General features: G+C 53.8%; 10 protein-coding genes across 10 annotated transcripts; 6 read left to right on the top strand and 4 right to left on the bottom strand.

Annotated features, from left to right (window-relative positions):
- Positions 1-1160: 1160 nt before the first annotated feature.
- Positions 1161-6876, bottom strand: A1O3_08709 (uncharacterized protein; the record flags this gene model as incomplete). The annotated part of the gene is made up of 2 exons (XM_007738806.1): positions 1161-1779; positions 1829-6876. The coding sequence occupies 2 exons, from the start codon at positions 6874-6876 to the stop codon at positions 1161-1163; spliced, it is 5667 nt and encodes a 1888-aa protein (XP_007736996.1).
- Positions 6877-7943: 1067 nt separating this feature from the next.
- A1O3_08708 (40S ribosomal protein S28) lies at positions 7944-8294 on the bottom strand (the record flags this gene model as incomplete). The annotated part of the gene is made up of 3 exons (XM_007738805.1): positions 7944-8005; positions 8084-8167; positions 8234-8294. The coding sequence occupies 3 exons, from the start codon at positions 8292-8294 to the stop codon at positions 7944-7946; spliced, it is 207 nt and encodes a 68-aa protein (XP_007736995.1).
- Positions 8295-8850: 556 nt separating this feature from the next.
- A1O3_08707 (ATP phosphoribosyltransferase) lies at positions 8851-9804 on the top strand (the record flags this gene model as incomplete). The annotated part of the gene is made up of 1 exon (XM_007738804.1): positions 8851-9804. The coding sequence occupies one exon, from the start codon at positions 8851-8853 to the stop codon at positions 9802-9804; it is 954 nt and encodes a 317-aa protein (XP_007736994.1).
- Positions 9805-10510: 706 nt separating this feature from the next.
- A1O3_08706 (uncharacterized protein) lies at positions 10511-10843 on the top strand (the record flags this gene model as incomplete). Its single annotated transcript, XM_007738803.1, has 1 exon — positions 10511-10843. The coding sequence occupies one exon, from the start codon at positions 10511-10513 to the stop codon at positions 10841-10843; it is 333 nt and encodes a 110-aa protein (XP_007736993.1).
- Positions 10844-10990: 147 nt separating this feature from the next.
- Positions 10991-11721, bottom strand: A1O3_08705 (rRNA-processing protein FCF1; the record flags this gene model as incomplete). The annotated part of the gene is made up of 3 exons (XM_007738802.1): positions 10991-11016; positions 11105-11532; positions 11579-11721. The coding sequence occupies 3 exons, from the start codon at positions 11719-11721 to the stop codon at positions 10991-10993; spliced, it is 597 nt and encodes a 198-aa protein (XP_007736992.1).
- Positions 11722-12154: 433 nt separating this feature from the next.
- A1O3_08704 (uncharacterized protein) lies at positions 12155-12619 on the top strand (the record flags this gene model as incomplete). Its single annotated transcript, XM_007738801.1, has 1 exon — positions 12155-12619. One exon carries the CDS (start codon positions 12155-12157, stop codon positions 12617-12619), a length of 465 nt encoding a protein of 154 aa, XP_007736991.1.
- Positions 12620-13512: 893 nt separating this feature from the next.
- A1O3_08703 (uncharacterized protein) lies at positions 13513-14727 on the top strand (the record flags this gene model as incomplete). The annotated part of the gene is made up of 2 exons (XM_007738800.1): positions 13513-13685; positions 13806-14727. The coding sequence occupies 2 exons, from the start codon at positions 13513-13515 to the stop codon at positions 14725-14727; spliced, it is 1095 nt and encodes a 364-aa protein (XP_007736990.1).
- A 39-nt stretch (positions 14728-14766) lies between these two features.
- Positions 14767-15714, bottom strand: A1O3_08702 (uncharacterized protein; the record flags this gene model as incomplete). The annotated part of the gene is made up of 1 exon (XM_007738799.1): positions 14767-15714. The coding sequence occupies one exon, from the start codon at positions 15712-15714 to the stop codon at positions 14767-14769; it is 948 nt and encodes a 315-aa protein (XP_007736989.1).
- Positions 15715-16261: 547 nt separating this feature from the next.
- A1O3_08701 (proteasome component PRE3) lies at positions 16262-17005 on the top strand (the record flags this gene model as incomplete). The annotated part of the gene is made up of 2 exons (XM_007738798.1): positions 16262-16632; positions 16684-17005. 2 exons carry the CDS (start codon positions 16262-16264, stop codon positions 17003-17005), a joined length of 693 nt encoding a protein of 230 aa, XP_007736988.1.
- Positions 17006-18164: 1159 nt separating this feature from the next.
- On the top strand, positions 18165-19618 carry A1O3_08700 (uncharacterized protein; the record flags this gene model as incomplete). The annotated part of the gene is made up of 2 exons (XM_007738797.1): positions 18165-19304; positions 19367-19618. The coding sequence occupies 2 exons, from the start codon at positions 18165-18167 to the stop codon at positions 19616-19618; spliced, it is 1392 nt and encodes a 463-aa protein (XP_007736987.1).
- Between the last annotated feature and the right edge of the window lie 172 nt (positions 19619-19790).

The raw sequence follows: 19790 nt of genomic DNA, 5'->3' as shown, positions 1-19790 counted from the left end.
ATTGAGTAACGCTCGCATCTGCAGCTAGTAACAGAGCACCGGAAGAGAGGCAGAGGCAGAGGCAGAGGCAGAGGCAGAGGCAGATGGATGTATTCCGGCCATGGATCAAGGTATGGCTGCGGATACATACCGCACCAGGGGGGGACGGTGCCAGACTCGGAGCGAGCATGGGAACAGGATACAGGAGTGGAGATGGCGGGAACTCTGGGATGGTGTGAGAGTGGTGAAATCCATCACTGGCACTGGCATGGCCTTGGGGCATCGAATGGTGGATGGTGGATGGTGGATGGTGGATGCCAGGATGGTGTATCCAGGTGGAAGCTGAGCAGAGCGCAGACCAGCCCAGTTCGCAGTTGCAGTCGGCTACGGAACGGAAAATCAGTTACTCCGTATTGAACCGAAAGAGGCGGCGCCGGCCGCTGGTTGGCCAGTTCATTAGCCTAGGCCTAGGGCCCCTGTGCCACCCATCTCGCCCTGCGTCTTTTCCCTGTCCACCGCCTGCGCTGCTACCACTCTTTGCCCTGTCACTGTCACGTAACCGCAATGCCAGGACTTGTCCGTCACTACTACTCCTACTCCCACTCTCGGCCATCTCGCCCTCTGGCCAGACGGCCGAGCATTCCCTTTCCCAACCCTTCGGTCCAGCCGAAAATACTCCAGGGCGTGGTATCCTCAATCGGTCAGGATCCTACTCCATTGAAATCGAGATTGGGTTTGTGGGGAATCAAACCACCACGCGGCATAACGCCTCACAAAAGAAATGGCATGGATCTAGGCCCACTTCACTTGCCAACGAAAGAACTCTGTTTGTCCCAAGGATGCTTGAAACAAAGAGTAGGCGTAATTCAAAAGAACACTGTTAGGTAAGAACGAGTCAGCACTCAGCTCCATCTCCACGATTGTAGCAGTGGAAAAGCAGGCCTGTGCGCCTCTGCATGCAGCCTTACCATCGATGCCACATGGTTGCGGATGCCGCAGGGATCTGGCATACCATAGGACTGGACAAGCGGCACAGCGAATCCCTCATCACCGGAAGAGAGTCCCCAACAGCTAGGCGATGAAGGGCAGGGGTCCCTCGGATAGGAGTGCTCTGCAGGGATCAGAGGCAGGGATCCGAAGGCCCAAGACCACGGTTGATGACGGGTTGTCAAAGAAGGGCCTCACAAAAGGGCCTGGCGAGCCCTCTCCATCTCCTCGCGGAGAGGTCTGGACCGTTCAGCCTGCAACCAGCCGTCCAGGATCGCCGTGAGGGCTGCCCGATCCTGCACGCCACGCTCAGCCAGGGCCCGGGCAAGGCCCACACGTGATCTGCGCTGGCTCTCTACTTCCGAGGCTTGGCGGGACGAGTCGGCGGTGAGCACCGCCATCAACAGTGGCTCAAATGGCTCAAACCCGCGGCCGCCCGTTCGCCCAGTTCCAGTTCTTCCCACCGCGCCGCCCCCCGAAGCCTGCCCCTGGCCCAGCCCCATCGCCGCCGATCCAGCGCCATCTGCGCCAGCTGCGCCATCTGCGTCATGCGTGGTCGAGGCATTTTCCCTGTCATTGTCATCACAGCCTTCCACCTCACCGCCAACACCAGCTTTCTTTTCCTCTTGGAGCGCATTCAGAACGAAAAATTTGGCGCTGTCGTATAGTGCAGAATCAAGGCTGCTGGACCGGAGGCCGTGCGCCTTTTGCACAGTTCGGATGGCTAGCTCCAGAACGTCGACACTCGCGTGGGTTGCCAAAACTTTGAACAAGCACGAAACGATCGCCTTCGCAGTAGCTTCAACCGCACGACTATGGGCCTGGTTAGTGCTGACTTGATGCCCAAGTGGAGATGTCTCACCGTTTTTCAAAGGACTTGCCACTAGCCTCGTCGACGTCCATGGCATCCTCGTCTGTCAACTCGTCCATCAGGTCGGCCAAATAGGGGATCACCTCGTGGGTCAGGTCCAGATCATCTCGGACGACCGCGAATTCTCCTAGCGCATCAATCGCGTTAGGGCGATATGTGACATTCGTCCTTTTTGCCTCCCGAACTGCGATCTTCTTCATTTGTTGGGTCGTCTTGGAGTCCGCCCAGAGCGGCCGAGCCTGCTTGACAAATTTCGGATACACCTTGATGACTTCTTCCTTGCCGTCCCAGGTCTTCCCGTCTAGGGCTTCCTGCACTATAGGCCAAAGCAGCGAAGCCTCTCTGTCGCTGAACGTCTGCTGGACCTCCATTGATGCCACCAGTTCAGCCACTGCCAAAGAGCAAGCGTGTTTGATGGGCCACAAAGGTGACTTGATGTGGCTCGATATCAATCCGACTATCTCCGGTAGGTAGAGGTTGATGGCTCGGGAGCCGCCGATGTTCTCTTTCCAGGGTACGTCGAATCGTTCTCTCACCTCTTTGTCCGTGTCCCGACGTCCAATGAATGCGAATGGGAGGAACGCGGAAGCAAAATTCATGAAGATGTCGTTTGCCGCCTTGGAGATTGCTTGAATGATTTCCCCTGCCACAGCCCGATGGACCAATTCTTGTGATTCGAAATACAACTTCTGGGCATACTTGCTCGTGGCTTGGACTTCCTTTTCAGAAGCCAGTCTCATCAGATACCCCAAGGAGGTGCTAAAGGCAATGCTAATGGTGGCATTGCGATCGAGAATATGTTTCCTGGTCACCTGAACGAATCTGTCGGCGTATGGTCGAAAGGCGGTTGGGTGGCGGACCACAAGCGTGGTCATCACCCTGCTAAGTCCGACTTTTGACGGAAGTCCAATAGTCGCCCTGTACGCATTCACCAACCTCTGCATCGCATCTTCCATCGGTGAGACACTTGCTTTATGCTCGGATGTGGACACCACCCCCAGCATGGCGTCGGTGGCTCCGTTGTCCGGAGGCAGCTGCATCGTAACACTGTCCAAACAGCGCTCAATGGCTTCGGTAACAGGCGACGCATTGATGCTTGAAACCCTCATCTTGTCCAGCTTTTCGGCCGTCATGCCATACTTGTCGGCGTTCAGGTGCAGGTAGTTAATACTTTCGTGCTCAAGCGAGCTGAGGGAAACCACCAGTGTTTCCAACACCATCGGCGCAAAAGGGCGCAGGGACTTGGGGGGACTCTTCTTGACCACTTCAAGCAGTGTGACCACGGCATATTGTTGAACATCTTTTCCTGCTCCGCCTTCCATCTGCTGCAGCAGGAACGGCACGGCATGGTTGAGCATGGTTGCGGACCGTTTGGAATTGCCTTCTCCCACTTCCAGGTTGCGGATCAGCATGCTCGTGAGTGTCCTGCACAGCTTCATAGCAGCGACCCGGACGGTTTCCTTGACATCGTCCAGGACCTTGAAGGCCACTTTCCAGATCTCATCGAGATACTTCTCCAACATTTCGACATCGCGGCCCTGAACAAGGTCGGCGATCGCAGCACAGCTGGCTTCTCGAGCCCGCCATTCTTTGCCAGACACGACACTCTTGAGTAGATCCTCCATGATGAGGTCGAAATTCTCGGTGATCACCCGGGTTGGATCCTTGACCAGCGCCCGCCAGATCTCCTCCATCGACCGTTGAACATTGGGATTAGGGTCAAATCGATACCGGAAGAGTTTGGGATAGAACCGTCTGTTCTCCGTGAGATACGTGGAGTCGGCGAGGACGCGACCTAGTCCAAACCTACCGAATGCTGCTCGGCTGCTCCAAATGGCATTGTTTGAAGCGAGGTTCATGAATCTGTACACCAAACTGGGATCGCCCATTTCTGTGGCGAGACGGACAATGTCTTTGTATGTTGTCACGGATTCTCCCTTCTCGGTAGGCAGGGCGCCAGCTTCGAATAGCTGGGTATCGTCATCGACCGTACCCGACAATTTTGCATTGTTGCCTGTGAAGGTTTGAACCAAGTCTCGTACCAAATCGTCTCGAAGCTGTTTATCTCCACGCTCATACACCACGCTGAGACCTCGCGACCCCGTTTCCTGCACGATTTCATCGCGGTCGTTGAGGAGCCTTGCAAAGGCAGCTTGACAGTCTCGCAGTCTTGCTTTGATTGCTGAGAGGTCGCCGGAGTATTGGACTATACAAAGGAGCCAGATCGCTGCGGCCTTCTTCAGCGAGGGTTTCGTCGTCTTGCATTCCTCAATCACTCTGTCAATGATGGTCGTCGTCAATGTCTCGCTGATGCCCCAGGTCGGCAGGTCGGCGTCAACGTCAAATTCGGTCATGGTGGATGATGAACTGAATCCAGCAGAGGCAACAGCGAGCGACTCTCCCAGTGCAAAGTGGAACTCTGGCCGTCTGACTTCAGAGAGGCCGAGGAAGCGATTGAAGAATGATTGGAACTCAGACTCGGCCTCCGCGCCTCTCGTATTTAGGATGGCAAGCAGGGGGCCGGCGGCGGACACCGCCGTGTCACTCTCTTTCTTTCCATCCGAGATCAGGTGGTTCAGTAAGTCTTGATCTGGTTGTGGTCCTTTGTCAGGGGGCGTGCACAAGGCGAGCTGCCGCAGACAGCGGTATGCGGTCTCCTTGAGAGACTTATCCGTGGAGGTTTTGATGATGCTAAAGGTAAGCTGCGTCAATTCTTGCAAGGTGCTGTGTGAGTAGTCCAGACCACCCCGGAGAGATCTCCTCGTGAGGCAGAAACAAGCCCGAAGTATATGACCTTGGACTTTGACCAGGTGCTCTCCGACAGCTGACTTCCAGTCTCGACTCTCACTTAACTCGGCACTGGCAATAGTCTCAGCCTCGTTCCCAAAGGACGATACGATACCGAACACTCGAGCAGCTCGATTTTGTAGGATCGACTTTGCCGCAATTTGCGACGCAGCCTCAAGGGCAGCTTTCTGAACGTGGGGTATCAGGTCGTTTGGTGCAAGTGACATGAATTCGAGCGTCAAGTCTGCGCATTCGCCGGAAGCTCTGCCCATCCCGAGCACAGCCGCGTTGATAAGGGGTAGGGTGACGGCCACCGGCAGAGTTCGCAAGCGAGCCCGAATCTTCTGCCGGACGTCTCGATCGTTGCTGACCAGCGCATCAATGGCCTGCTTCCAATCCACCGATTCTTGCGGCGCAGGTTGGGTGTCTTTCAAGGCAACACAGATCAAGACATTCCGGCAGAATGTCACCGCAGCTGCTAAAACCCTGGGGCTATCGTAGCACTTCATTTGCTCGGGCTCTGAGTTGAAGAAGCGATTTACCACAGCAGCGAGATCAGGTAGAGCCAGATCCCTCTGATCATCAGATAGAGCCCCTGCCATACGCACATTGGACGCATGCCAATAAGGGTCGAGGCCTCGGCTGCCTTCTTCTGCAACCTCTCTTCTGTCTGACGAAGTAAGGGCCAGAACATCGATGAATCGTGCATCCACGTCGTGGAATGGCAGACATTTATTGGCGAACCGAATGGCAGGGTACTTGGTGCTGTTCACGGTGGGCAGGAAGTAGATCGGGTCTTCCTGGCCAGGCATCGCAAGCACGTTCCATAGCAGAAGATCTTTCAACCGTGCAGTGGATGCTTGATCGAGGTCGGCGACCGCGACGGTGTTCATGACCCGCCCGATGGCTTCTTCAATGCTGCCTTTGATGTCCCGGGTCGTGTCACAGCGCAGACTGGTGAAGAGCCAGACGATGAGGTCAAGCAGGCGGGCATTGGCACTTGGCTCGGCCGTGCTCGGCGTGTGTTTGATCGCCGCCAGCAGTCCGATGCTTTCATATGCTTTAGCGCGCAGTTCCACCTCGGCCGCGGCGGACCGGTCGTTCTCGTTCATCACCGGCCAGCCTTGTATCTCAATGTATTCCTTCAACAGATCCTGAAGCCGCGCGCTGATTTGGCCGAGATGCTGACTCTGGCCTACGTGCACAGTCCAGGTCAGGTATGAGAAGAGGGCTGCGCGAAGTTTGGCCGCCTCCAAACCCCCCGATGTGCCGGCGTTCAGTAGCTGTGTCTCGACCATTGTCATGATTTCTTGTGTGCGGGTGGTTGACTGCTGGCTGCGTGACAGGATGGACAGGATCCGCGTCTGCATTTTCGGCCTCGCTCTGCCGCGTCGATACAACGCAAAAAGAGAGTCGATAGTCGCATCGGCCTCGAGCTCAAAATTGCACTGCTTGAACATGACATCGCTCATGCTAGCTGCGGCGGTGTTGGCGTCGACAGCCATGATGACCGCCGGGACGAAGCGTTGTTGGTCGGTGAAGATGGAAGTGAACAGGAACCGGGCGATCGGGAGGACCACTTCAGAGCGGCGTCTGAAATTCTTGTCGAACACGGGCTTGAAGTCTTCTTCATCTTGCGCCAAATTGCTGGCTGAGCCGACGTCTTTGGGATCGTAAAGCAGGAAATCACACAGACGACTGACCAGAAGATCGGTTTGCACTTCGGACAGGGCGAACGTCTCCTTGAGCGCCAGGTCTTCCTTGGTGCCTCGTTCAGGGAAGCTCCCCCACTTGCGTAGCGCCTCGAATAGAAAGTCGAACGCGATTGCCCACATCTTGCGGTCGCTAGCGTCGTAGCTCTCGCGCGTGGGTACAGCGAATTGTAATACCCCAGGCAAGGTGTCCCTGGCCTCGGACGTGTCCAACCTCGGCAGACCCTGCTCGATGAAGATGAGACAGAATCTCCTGACGAAGGCGTTGTCCGCGCCTCGGAACGTCTTGACCAGCGCCCCGACAGGCAGTTTGATCTCCGCCGTGATCTTCAGGCGTTGGTTGATGTACTGGCACACTTTGATCGCGAGGTTGCGGTTTCTGGGCGTCGGGGAAGCCAACTTCAACACCAAAGCCGGTAGGAACTTTTGCAGGATCGATTCCAGTTTGGCATCTGTCGAAGCTGAGGCGATGCGCATCTCGAGCTGCGAAATGAGGTTGTATTCCCGCTCCGGGTCCGGAGGGGCCTGTTGGGAGGACATGGTTGGCGTTCAAGATGTTGGATGCCAGAACATTGGAAATATGGCTGGGAGAAATAGGCCACCTCAAAGGACCAGATGCCTCAGAGTTTGGACTTGTCGAGAAGTAAGTCGAGTGCGACTAGCTGTTTGGGTCGAACAGCTGTATATTACAAAGAACGATATCGGATCCGGTGATGGATGATGCCGGGTAAAGAGAAGACTTTACTGCTGTGCCATGCCGACTGAAAGAACTTGAAGTCACTTATCTAGCGACAAGGCAGCGAATGTTCGTCATCGATCTCTCAATGCACCTTCTAGAGAGGATTCTAGTGTCATCTAAAGCCTGGCCACGTCGTCGACTGAAGCCTTCCGCGCAGCCATCAAGCGGCAACATTGCCAAGACAGCCTCTGATTGGTCAGGGGCACTGATTTCGTGCTTTGGGACAAGGCTGAAGATACACGTATGATTGAAACCCTGCAGCCCGGAATGTTGACAGACTGCTTGTTACACAATGGGGCTTACAATACAGAGTACGAGAGACGCGATTTGGGGCTCACGTGCAAGGGCTACTAGGTATAATGGGACAGCCCCGGGCGTTCATGGGTTTAGAGACAGTTGGAGTTCAAGGTGGTCCTCAGTTGCCAGCAGGGCATGCTGAACATTCGGACCGAAAGATCTCACAGCACAGGCCACGTCGAACACTTGCTGCAGGACATGATGCACGTCGAGACTTGGGGGTCGAATCGAGAAGAACAAAAGTATAACACCACAGCAATGGCGACATTCCGGAAAACATTCCAGCGATCGAGAAACGGTCATGTGGCTGAAAGTCTTGTTGATTTTGTGGAATCCCGGTCGATTCAGACATCATGGCCCATTGTGGTTTTGATAACCTCAGACCAACGCCCGCGTGCAGAATACAGCGAGCCTGGATAAACCTCGCTTTTTGGCAAAGAGAAACGGGGTCCTTGATGCGTCGTAAAGATCCGCCCGTGGTGTCGCCATCCTCTAATCTCTTCCATTTCTCAGTTCTCTACCCCAGCCACAAGCGAAATCTGCAAGAAAAAGTCCCAAAGTCGCCCATGCTTTATCGCAGTCTCCTGGCTTCTCTTTCGGATTCGAGCAGGCACAAGATGTCGTCCACTTTCACTGTTTATGCCGAACGCTCGTCAGTCACCATTGTCCATTCTTTTATCTCAAGCCGCTATTGACTTTGGGTTCTCATACCTGGTCCCTTGACGTTTCGGATAATGCTTCGGCTCGTGTCGTCCATGAATTCGACTCTGACTTGTGTGACACCACCTCGAGAACCTTGAAGACGAACACGAATCAGTCACACGTCTCCGATGCAAGCCTTTCCACTGAGATGCGAATTACCTGTTCGGCCGAGGACTCGGGTGACCTTGACGAGCTTGACGGGAGTCTTTCCAGCATCCATCTTGACAAGTTTCGACAGAAGAATTGATCCTTCGACGTGTAGATGGGAGATGCTGTAGGAGGTATCGACGAGGAAACAGGCGCGATTCGAAGAACTGAGATATTGCTTGCGCAGGGTTCAGATTTCAGTCGCGGGACTGGCAGCGGCGACTGCAGTGAATGGGAATGTGGGCGACCATGCCAAGATTTGTGGTGCCAAGCCCAGACCAGGCCCCTCCGAGGAAATTTTGTGCAAGGCTCTGACTCAAATTGGGGAACCCTCGATGCCGCTGGAGGATATTGCTCATGGTAAGTTGCAAGTCTCATACGAGGGATAATCTGGTTGGTGTGAAGACCATTCTTCTGCACATAGACTGCTTCTGTGCGTAGAAATTTGTCCTTTTCCTTCTCTGCGTGCAGCAGCTCCCCAAGGTGATTCGCTCTTTTGGAGTCGCTCACGCTTGTCTGGGCGGGGCCGACCAGCGACCAGGAATTCAGGGTAGAGCGCTGAGATATTAAAAAAGGCAAAAGGACTGTCCGAGAGGTAAAACTGTCGCAGACCATTCTTCCAGACAACTATGGACCTTGTCAACCATCTCTCCGATCGCTTGCTCTTTGCAGTACCCAAGAAGGGGCGACTGCAAGCGGCAACCCTCGACCTGCTATCCGGGTCCGACATTCAGTTCCGGCGTGAGACACGGCTGGATATTGCGCTGGTTAAGAACCATCCGATCGCCCTGATTTTCCTCCCCGCGGCGGACATTCCGACATTCGTGGGTGAAGGCAAAGTCGACCTTGGAATCACGGGCCGGGACCAAGTCGCCGAACATGACGCCCACCTTGCATTGGGCGAGGAGTCCGGCGTGGAGGAAGTGATGGATCTGGGCTTTGGACGGTGTAAACTGCAAGTGCAGGTCCCTGAAAAAGGAAGCATCCAGGAAGTCGGGGATCTGGTTGGCAAGAACGTTGTAACGAGTTTCACTGGGCTGGCGGAGGACTATTTCGCACGCCTAGAGGGGCTGGGCGGGCGGAAAGAGAGCATCAGCGGCACGGCGAGCCCAATTCCAAAACTAAAGACGAAAATCAAGTTCGTCGGCGGCAGTGTCGAGGCCGCCTGTGCGCTGGGAGTGGCAGACGGGATCATTGATCTGGTTGAATCCGGGGAGACCATGAGAGCAGCTGGCCTCAAGGCCATCGAAACGGTGGTGGAGAGCACAGCTGTGTTGATCAAATCGAAGTCGGCGTCAAACGAAAAACTAGTCGACCTGATCGCCGCAAGAATACGAGGCGTTATCACGGCGCAGAGATATGTCTTGTGCCAGTACAATGTCCCCCGGGAGAAGCTGGCAGAAGCCACCCATATTACCCCTGGGAAGCGGGCTCCTACAATTACAGCGCTTGAAGAACCAGATTGGGTCGCAGTCAGCTCGATGGTGGAGAAGAAGAATATTGCCACGGTCATGGACGAGTTGACGGCTGTAGGTGCAACGGATATCCTGGTATTGGACATTGCGAATTCACGGACGGGTTGAGTCAACTGCGATACCCAAGACGGTCGTGTCGTGATCATTCAGTGTTCCAGCATCAAGCGCGCAAAAATAAAGGAGTTAAAGAAGAGGATTGAGCTTAGATTGGTGTTTCTCAACTGGGTTATAAAATAGCATTGCGATCTATGGTCAACATTGCGTTGTGCGATTCTGCGGAACCTACAAGAGTGCTACTACGAGTTCTTCTATCCTTGTGAGATTTTCACGACGATGCTGCAAGCCCAGATATATAGATTATATCTGTCAGTCCAGAGCCTCGAGCGGGCAAGCCGCCACCAATCCTCCAATAGGCGTATCTCGGTCCTGCGGCTGTTGCTCACGCAAGCCTCGATGGTATCAATGCCGGCGTTTTTAAGAAACAATCCTTTCAGGGCATGAATTATCTGGCAAGATTGGCACTATTGTTCGCTCGTGCGTCGCACCGTCGCGTCTTAATCGTTGCTGCCTTGCCGTCGCACAGCCCTCGAGTCTAAGGGCCCTCTGACATCACTCCGAGTAGGCCGCTATCCGCTCTTACCATCAAATCACCATTTTAACCACGGCGCATTCATCAGGCATCCATATTTCATCTTCTTACACATCGTTTGAGACCTGGATAGGCTCTTCCGTCGGCAGGCGGCAGAGTCCCCTTGAGCCACAGCCATCGCAGATTCAATGTGCGAAATTTCGATCAGACGCGGCAAACATCAGTATGCCATCAAACAAACCAGCAACGTCGGATTCGATTCCAATCCCTGAGCCGTTATTGACTCGGCTGATCATAGCCCCAGTACTCTTCGTCTCATTCTTGGTATCGTTGTTTCTCATCGACCGCCAAACCTACGGCAGCATCTTCGGCCGATCTAGCAGCAAGGACGGATATTACCATTCCCACCAGCGCAAATTAGCTAAGCGAGAGATGGACGACGCCTTCCAGTTGCGTCGCAAAGTGATTGCCGCCATATGTATTGTGAGCGCCGTGTCACTAGCATTTGTTGCTTGGGGGATTGAGTCGGTGTGGACCGTGTGGAGGGTCAGAGCGTAACTGACCATCGAGAGATACCGATCTTCGGTTTCCATGAATACGCGCTTAGAGGAATTGCTAATTCCTTATCGAGATTGCATGGCTCTCGAACAGGGTCATTTTTCAGGCGCATCTGGTTGAATACTTTGTTAGCCAAAATGCACGGGATTATGATGAGGTTATCTGGGGCAGCTCTGGGGAAAGGTGTTGCCAGATCGAAACATAGGAACTGAGGCCAAAACCACCGCATATCAGGAATTGAACTCGGTAAATGGCACTCACCAGGAAGCCTTTCAATCACATATTTGCCTCTTGCAACACTCATGATGGGAACACCAGGGATCTTGCGGATTCTGCGCTTGAGATCTCTGTCGTTGGTGGCCACAATATAGATCTTGTGCCTTGCAACCCTATCCACGATGCAGTCATCGGCATATGTGCCTTTGTGGCCGCATTTGAGTCGCTCCCAGCGTTCGTCTCTGGCAATGCGCAAGGCTATTCTGTACTTCGTCCCCAGCTTTTCGAGTTCAGCCATGACACAGTCCGTGATAATAGGTATGCATTTTGCGTAGAGACAGTCCATCATTGTCGGTAGTAAGTCGAGTTTTTTCTGCACAGTATGGGAAAGGAAGTTGGTGTCAACGAGGACTTGGTATGGAGGCACCAAGGCTGTATTGTATTGGAAGAATAAAGCAGAGGAGACTTGAGGCCTATAGAGCATCAGCGAGGTCCCTCCTCTATGCGCACTGGACTTACACCTCTCTGATCACTTCTTCGTCGTTCTTCTTCGTCTTCTCTTCGGCTATACCAGCATCTTGATTTTTCTTGAGCCGAGCGTCTCGTTGGCCGATGATTCTTTTGACCTGCGCAAACTTGCGAGTCTTTTTCTGAACGCCCATCTTGAAACCAATACGAGAAGGCCAAGTTGGGGCCAGTCTTGATATCTGGTCGGAGTACCGTGGTTCGATGTAGAAAAGAAATGTTCAACGGATACGGCAGTAAGACCGCAGGCTTCAGTTAAGCCCGGGCCTAACCGAGTGAGGCCTGGGAAAATCTCCTCGCCTGTGGGCTAAGGGGCTCCAGGCATGAGCCTTAGGTCCTAAGCCACAATTGATCACGTTAACCCGGGGGCCCGTCGATCCCTCAAAATAGGCGCAAGGACCACTCACAAAGCAAACTGACAACCTGCGAGACTCTCCTTCGCGTCGCCCTTGGATCTCTCCAACCTTCGATTCCACTCGACTTCAACCTGTCACTCTTTCCATGCGTCTCACAACCGGGCTGCACTTGCACGTCTTTTCCGCCACATAGATACGTTTGCAGATATACACCATGGTCGCGGCTACCAACAGCAAACTACCGACCCTTCCCGGCGGTTACAATTATCCCGCTCCCACCGTTCCTCCGAAGGATGGTGCCCCTTACCTACAGACCTCGCGACTGCCAGAAAACTTCGTCTTTATAGTGGTTGGGGCCGTGTTGGGACTTATCGCCGTCCTCATATTTGCCTGGAGGATCTTGATGACCTGGTCCATCAACCGCAGCTTCAAACGAGACGCCAACGCTGCCCAGGCAGGCAGGAATGTGACCTACACGCCCCTACCCGACCTCAAGAACGATCCCGCATCACAATCCGGACACGATATGGCGGACCTAAGCAAACTACCTAGATCCTTTTCGAGCGTTCCTAGCTTGTTCTTCTCTCCTACTGCAGAAGTTGCGAAGCACACTCAGCGTCCACCCAGCCAGCATCTTCCTGCTGGTCACTACCGCGATACCTCCGATTCCTACCGCTGACGAAAGTTACTGGTTTTTAAATATGAACACTGTTTAAGTCTTGATCAAGACCCCGCAATCCTGAGGATAGTGGCTTATTGGAAGGACGCCCCAAACCCCCTCCAGTATGACGGTGTTCTGGCATGATGGATCTGGCGAGATACCCTTTTCGCTCGGGAACACCCTCCAGCTATTCTATGATAGATCCTCGAGACAACACCAGGATCCAAACACTCGGCTATTTCCGACTCTGAAACCTGGCAGATTGTCACAGAGGGATGTCGGGGAACGTTTCCTAGGAATGGAGTCTCAATCCGACCAGTAGGTCGATTTAACGGGGTAATATAGAGAGCAGTTCTATCCCGCTTCAATCTCAACCTGGAGCAAAAAGCTTCAGCAACGGAAGATAAAAGATGATCGAATGTTGGTGATTCCAAATTGGAGTTCAATGCCGTTTGGACAAGTCGGCCACCGCCCATCAGCACCATCATAGAAATTGGGTCAGTCTGAATATCTGCATATAGCGACGGCGTATACAGGGGACAAATCACGGTTTTTGCTACGGGCTCAAGTGCATTGTGGAAAGCTACAAGGGTTGGCCACCGTCGGAATTCATTTGCCCAACTGGCATACAACCTGACGATTCCACCTTTCTCGAATTTTTGCAATCTCTACAGTAGTTGTTGTAGATGAGAGTTCTGGTTTTATATGTCTCGTTCCATAGTCTTCTGAAACGTGCCTTGCCGGTTTCCTACCCAGTCTTATGCCTAACCGTACCCATAGTGTTCGGTCGTGGGCGAATCGGAGTGCAGAGCTTGCTCCTCACACTGCACCTACAGTACTTACTATTTCATGCAGTTTTCACATGAGCACAGCTCTTCCCGTCGTTCTCCAGTATCTTCTACTGCGCCATCATGTCCACAGCCTCGAGCATCGCGATCCGCCGCACGTTGGGCTTGCCCGTGACGCTTTCGCGCGCCCAGCGGCGCTGGGCACGTGTCCACGACGTGCGCTTCGTCACGACGCACCGGGATCAACAACGCATCTTGGACCGGTACCGAGAGAAGCTCGAACGGAAGGCTAAAGAGTGAGTACATGTATTGATTTCTTATTTTTTCTGTTCTTGCCCAGGCTCGACTGCTGCGGCCGGTTGATGGTCTACACCGTACTATATTGTGAGCTGATGAGCTGATCATCTGGGTGAAAGAGAGGGTCTCGGTTCCGTGTCCTCGCTGAAAGAGGCCTACAAGGATAAAATCGAAGAACTTCGGCGGTCTGCTTCAGTCCTGCCGTCAGGGCCCCAGGCCTCTCCTTCAGCGGCAGCGTCGACCCCCGCTTCTCCTTCACCTCTACTCTCGCCTTCGCCTTCGCAGACGACAAAGCAGTCTCCGTTCCAGCAGCCCCCGCCCCCGCCGCCTACCGCACAACCTACAGTGTCCGAGTCCAGTGCACCCGGTATTCAGCCACTGTCTTCTTATCTCAATCTAGAGAAGGTGGCGTCTCTGTCAAATAAAGAGGTTGAATACATATGGAGGCTTCGACACGCTAGTGACCCGCGTTCGCTGTGCGCCGTTATTCCCCTCGACACATACAACCGGATTTACCGCACTGCCAGAACCCATCCCCAGTTCGTTCTTCCACTCCCACGCCCGGCTGCTGATGATGGAAGCGGGGATGTAAAGCAGTCCCCGCAAGGATTCGAGGGAGGCGAGCGTTCTGCCGCAGATATCCATTTCATGCAATGGGGATTCCATCCTCCAGCCTGCGTGTCACCGACTCCGGGTTCGAAGACGGCAAATAACCATACAAGCACCGTCATTTTCACGCATTTGGCCGCATACAAGCTCCATGGAACCTATGCACCGCCGCATACAACGATAACACACTATCTCGACCTCGCCGACTCACATGGCCTTGTCTTGCTAAGTGGATCTGTCGTTGATGGAGGCGGAGTCAGCGCGGAAGAAGGCAGGTGGTTGTTGATGTGCCTGCAAAGATTCTATGACTATGAAGGGCACGGCGGAGGCATCGGCCGTGAAAAGCGGCAAGGGTTGTTGGAGAAGTTCAGTAAAGGCGATCAGGGATTCAACTTAGAAGAACTGGTTGACGAAGCCGAAAGAATATCGTAAGGCTGTCGGCCTTTGAATCGTGCATCTCAGCTTCACATCTCAGCTCCACAACGAGGATCGGTCAACATCGACATCGGCCATCCCGAGATTCGTTTTACGAGAGCCTCTTAAGACATCTTGGACGAGGAATTGCCAAACGGCGTCGAAGTATCCTGGCTCTGCCACGGTGGAATTATGGTCGCCGCCGGGAAACTCTTTCCAAACCTTGCGGGTACGACATTGCTCGTATAGAGTCTTCATCATAGAAGGAGGGACGATCTCGTCCTGCAGACCGGAAAGGAAGAGTATGGGGACCTCTGTGTCGTTGACCCTGGCCAAGGTCTCTTCAGAATTCCACTGTTGATGGCAAAGCGCCGCGATATACTTGGCCGGCGGCATCACCGAAGGTATCAGCTTTCGAATGGACAGAAATGTGTTCTCCAGAATTACCCCGGCGATATCGCCGACCTGCTCATTTGCTTGCAAAACCTTCACCGCAACCGCTCCGCCCAAGCTCTGTCCGTACAGAACGATGTTTGTCTTTCTCAGCTCTTCATGATTCCGGACAAAATCCAGGGCCGTTTGCCCATCAGTGGAGAGGCCGCCTTCATCTGGCGAGCCGGTGGACAGACCGTATCCTCTGTACTCGACCATGAACACATGGCAACCTAAACTCTCCGACAGAACCTTGCCTATAGGGAGTCGGTGACCGACGTTGCCAGCATTGCCATGAAACATGACTAGTGTAATGTCTTTTTTCAGGCTTGGGGTTGGGGGCCGCAACAGATAGGCGTGAAGAGTTTCGCCATCGGGGGTTGGGAACTTGATGGATTCGGCTTCATCAATGTGGAACTGGTGTGGACTAGGCACGTTCGTTCGAGAGCCGGCGGGAAGATTTGCTGGATAGATGATGTCGTTTTGCTTAAAGTATAACAGACTGCTTCCTAGAGCAGCGAGTCCAGAAGAAGCAAATAGCGGAACTCGCAGGTACGATAACATTGAGCCCATGCTGGCGATTGCGGATGACAGGTAATGAATGATTCAAGGTCCAGGATGGCCAAGTTACGTTCGTAGAGGAAAGCACGCATACAGAATTCAGGCACAGACACCAAAGGAATGTGGCTGCATTGCGCTTAGGCAGCCGGGACAGGATTCATGTAGGAAGAAGGGGCTGCTGAATGACTGAGGGGGTTACCAGCACACCTACAACATGTAAAGAATGACTTTCAAAGACGTAGATTAGGTCGATAGAGGCGCGGGATGAGGTCGACCACTAGAGTTGCCCGTTCAAAAGCCTGAATCGCCTCTGGTTCTAGCTTGGCGCAGCCGCTTTGCCGCAGGCTAGACGCCTGGCTTGGAGAGAACGCGTTTTACGTTGGTGTGCCTTGCCTGCACCCGTTGATATCCAACTCCCATTCCCTTCCATCTCACCGTCGTTATTCTTCATCACAGCTGATCCAGCACTCCCAGCTCAATTGCTTTAGACCCTACCCCCCCGACAGCTTCCGCCGATTCTCGCAACATCCATCCTGTTTTGACCCGCAGCTCTACAATCATGATTGGCCCTGGCACGGGCATGCTAGGTGAAGATGGGATACATATCGACATGAACCACCTCAAGTCTGGAGAAGTCAACCTGGGGACATCAATCATGGCGATCAATTTCAAAGACGGCGTCATCCTTGGAGCGGATTCACGGACGACCACCGGGGCATACATTGCGAACCGAGTAACGGACAAGCTTACACAAGTGCACGACACAATCTGGTGCTGTCGCTCAGGATCCGCAGCCGATACACAGGCGGTGGCAGATATTGTGCAATACCATCTGGGCATGTACGGCATCATGAATAATGAACCCCCTACGACTCAGACTGCCGCCGCCCTGTTTCAGGAACTGTGCTACGACAACAAGGATCAATTGAGGTACGTGCCACCCACTCGACCTGCTCCGGCTATCTGACTGACTTTGTCCAGTGCTGGTATCATTATTGCGGGCTATGACAAGCGAAATGGTGGCCAGGTCTACTCGATACCTCTGGGCGGATCGCTACACAAGGGACCTTATGCTATTGCAGGCTCAGGATCGACCTACATATACGGTTTCTGCGATGCACATTGGAAAGAAGGCATGACGGAGGAAGAAGGTGTTCAGTTTGTAAAGGATGCTCTGAGAGAGGCTATCAAATGGGATGGCAGTTCCGGTGGCGTCATCCGGCTGGTGGTATTGACAGCCCAGGGGGCCCAACGGCACCTGTATCTGCCAGATCAGGATTACCGAGGACCCGGGTACAAGTGAAAAAGGACGTGGGCACAATGGGCGGCGTCAAGGATCAAATTGTATCATGCATTGCCGGGGGCAGGGGAACGTCGAGACACCTTGGGCGAACCACGGGCATGTTAAGAGCCTTGTGCATTCGAGGCGTAATTGCGAACCCCAGATACGGATCAAGGGAAAAATCTGCCGTACGAAGCACCATCCGTACTCTGTGTAGATTCTAGAGATACCTAGAGATACATAGCGCTGAGCAGGAGATGCAACCACAGCCTTGCTCAGAGGATATTAGGTAGTCGGGCAGGACGGAGTACTGCTGAGTGCTAGGCACCTTAGGCGACCTGGCCGCATGTAAAATGACGCCAGCCTGCGCCGCATGGACGAGCCCGTTGGGCAACCGATTATCCCTTCCCTTCCAGTCACCTAATTACGGCCTACCAGTGGACACTGCCCTCCTGCTAGTAACTCTGTAGTGATGAAACTGCCAGTGCTCCCCTACGCAGGCTCAGGCTTCATGCCCCGCCGACCAATTCTCGTTCTTCGCCTCGCGGTCTGTGCCTACCCACCCCGTTGTTCCTAAACTGCCTGCCTCCCTTACCACCTACTCCATAACCTTGTGCTCCTCTACATTGTTTCCTGCCTCACTCTCCCATCTCCTCTGCACCTGTATCGAACTCGCTGTCTTGGACCAGCGCCCCAGGCGACCTTCAAGACAACAAACGGACGACGGCATGTCTTTGGTAAGTGGCCAGCCTTTTCTTCCCCCACCGCTCACCAGCACATGCTTGCTTCCATCCTAGTCCGCCATTGCCAATTGCCATTGCCACTACCACCTGCGCGTCTACGCCATCTGTGCTGCAGGAACAGTCGCCCGGTCTGCTGCGAATCCGTCCGGCCGACTTGCTCTACCTCTTCTACTGCATCCTGTCGCTCCCGTCTGCATCCAAGCCGAGGGCAGCTTTGGACACCTGGTCGTGAGGCAAGAGATTGCATCACTGGTGAGCCGCTGGGCTATGCTTAGGATTGGGAATATCACATTGCGAGAAATACTGTTTTGGCATCAACGCGTAGAAGACATGCTGACACGTCTTATCACAGACATTTTGCGCGACCGGCTGAGATGGGCTCGTTGGTGATAAGCCAACCGGCGCCGGGATTTGGTCAACTCCCCTACCACCACATGATGGTCGACAGTAATACTCATCTAGATGAGGCCTCCGGCAGGGTGCCTCAGTCATCAAGAGGAAGAAGCGCATCCACATCAACAGCGAGAAGGCACGAGGACACGCCTGGTGCATCGACCGACGCAGGTCCTGCTATCTCTCGGAACGAATCCGAGACTTCAACCACTCCAACATCGCATCCTACGCAGCATGAATCTCCCGATGATGAATCAAGCTCATCTCATCAACACGCGTCCTCAAACCCCACGGGCGTTAACCAACATATTCGAGGGTTCGATCAGTCCGGCTTTCCCTTGACCGGTGACCCTCGAGTGGTGGTGGCTGCTTCACCCCCTTCGCCCCGTTTACAACCCACATATCGGTCGACCCGGTCTTTGGGTGGCTCAGAAGCCACCTCTCCGAGTCGCATAAGAATCCGGGATTTGTCGCATATACGCAGTTTCGCCAGCGAAGAATATTTGGCTCGTCCTCGAATGGGAGGTCGCTCGTCGAGCTCCTTCTCGGATTCAGGAAGACAGTATGAGATCAGCTCTATGCCGGTCTCAGACATCATTGAAATGGTTGCGGGACTCCTCACCAAAATCACCACCACAAACGACAGACAACACGAACATCATCGACCGATTCCACTCACGGAGGAACAGAGCCATCTGAACCCCACCGCCTCTTGTGTGTTAGCTTTCCATGGGCGAAACGTGCCAGGAATAACGATCTTGAGCTATCTGAGCCGGATTCACCGGTACTGTCCAACGACATATGAGGTGTTTCTGAGCCTGTTGGTCTACTTTGACCGGATGACGGAGATGGTAAATCGAGGGTTACTCGGCCAGGGCCAAAGGCGAGCTAATGATTCGCCTGCGACCGCTCCTGAGTCGTCGACACCTACAGCCCGCTCCCCAGTGCCCACGCCCATGAATGTGGACAGTCCGCAGGAACAGGAAGATTTTGGCGCACCCAAGGAGTCAGATCAGCCATCACCACAAGCTTCAGCCTCTACTCCACCGTCCGGCACCCCTACTGATCTGTCACAATTCTTCGTCGTTGACAGCTTTAACATTCATCGGCTCATAATTGCCGGTGTCACCTGCGCCAGCAAGTTCTTTTCGGATGTGTTTTACACAAATTCCAGATATGCCAAGGTAGGTTCATTGGACTCTCGCTCACCTAATACCTTGGGCTGTTGCATTGACTCTATTTCCAGGTCGGAGGGCTTCCACTGGCCGAGCTCAATAACCTCGAGCTCCAATTTCTACTCCTTAACGACTTTAGACTCTCGGTGCCGGTAGAAGAGCTTGAAGCCTACGGTACGATGCTTGTGGAATTCTACGCGAGGGAACTAGTGGCACAACAACAGGCTGGTCACGCCGGCTCGTCGCCACAGTCTACGGATGGCATGTACATGGACTCGGGGTCGAGGTCAACAGGGCAACCATCTGCACCACCGACGTCGTAGGTATACGACACACATTCTGGCGACTATGACGAACCATTCACCACAATGATGGACAACGCCATAGAACATGGAAACCTTTGCAGGACCGAACTCTTTGGTAGAAATTGGGGAGGATTATATCCTCGGGAAACTCACGGCCGACTTGTCTGACTCAGCTCGATGCATTGATGCG

The sequence above is a fragment of the Capronia epimyces genome, assembly GCF_000585565.1.
Source record: "Capronia epimyces CBS 606.96 chromosome Unknown aczIQ-supercont1.8, whole genome shotgun sequence".
NCBI classification, from domain to species: Eukaryota; Fungi; Ascomycota; class Eurotiomycetes; order Chaetothyriales; family Herpotrichiellaceae; genus Capronia; species Capronia epimyces.
The sequence above is the reverse complement of the archived record's forward strand: the minus strand, read 5'-3'. Positions and strand labels throughout refer to the sequence as shown.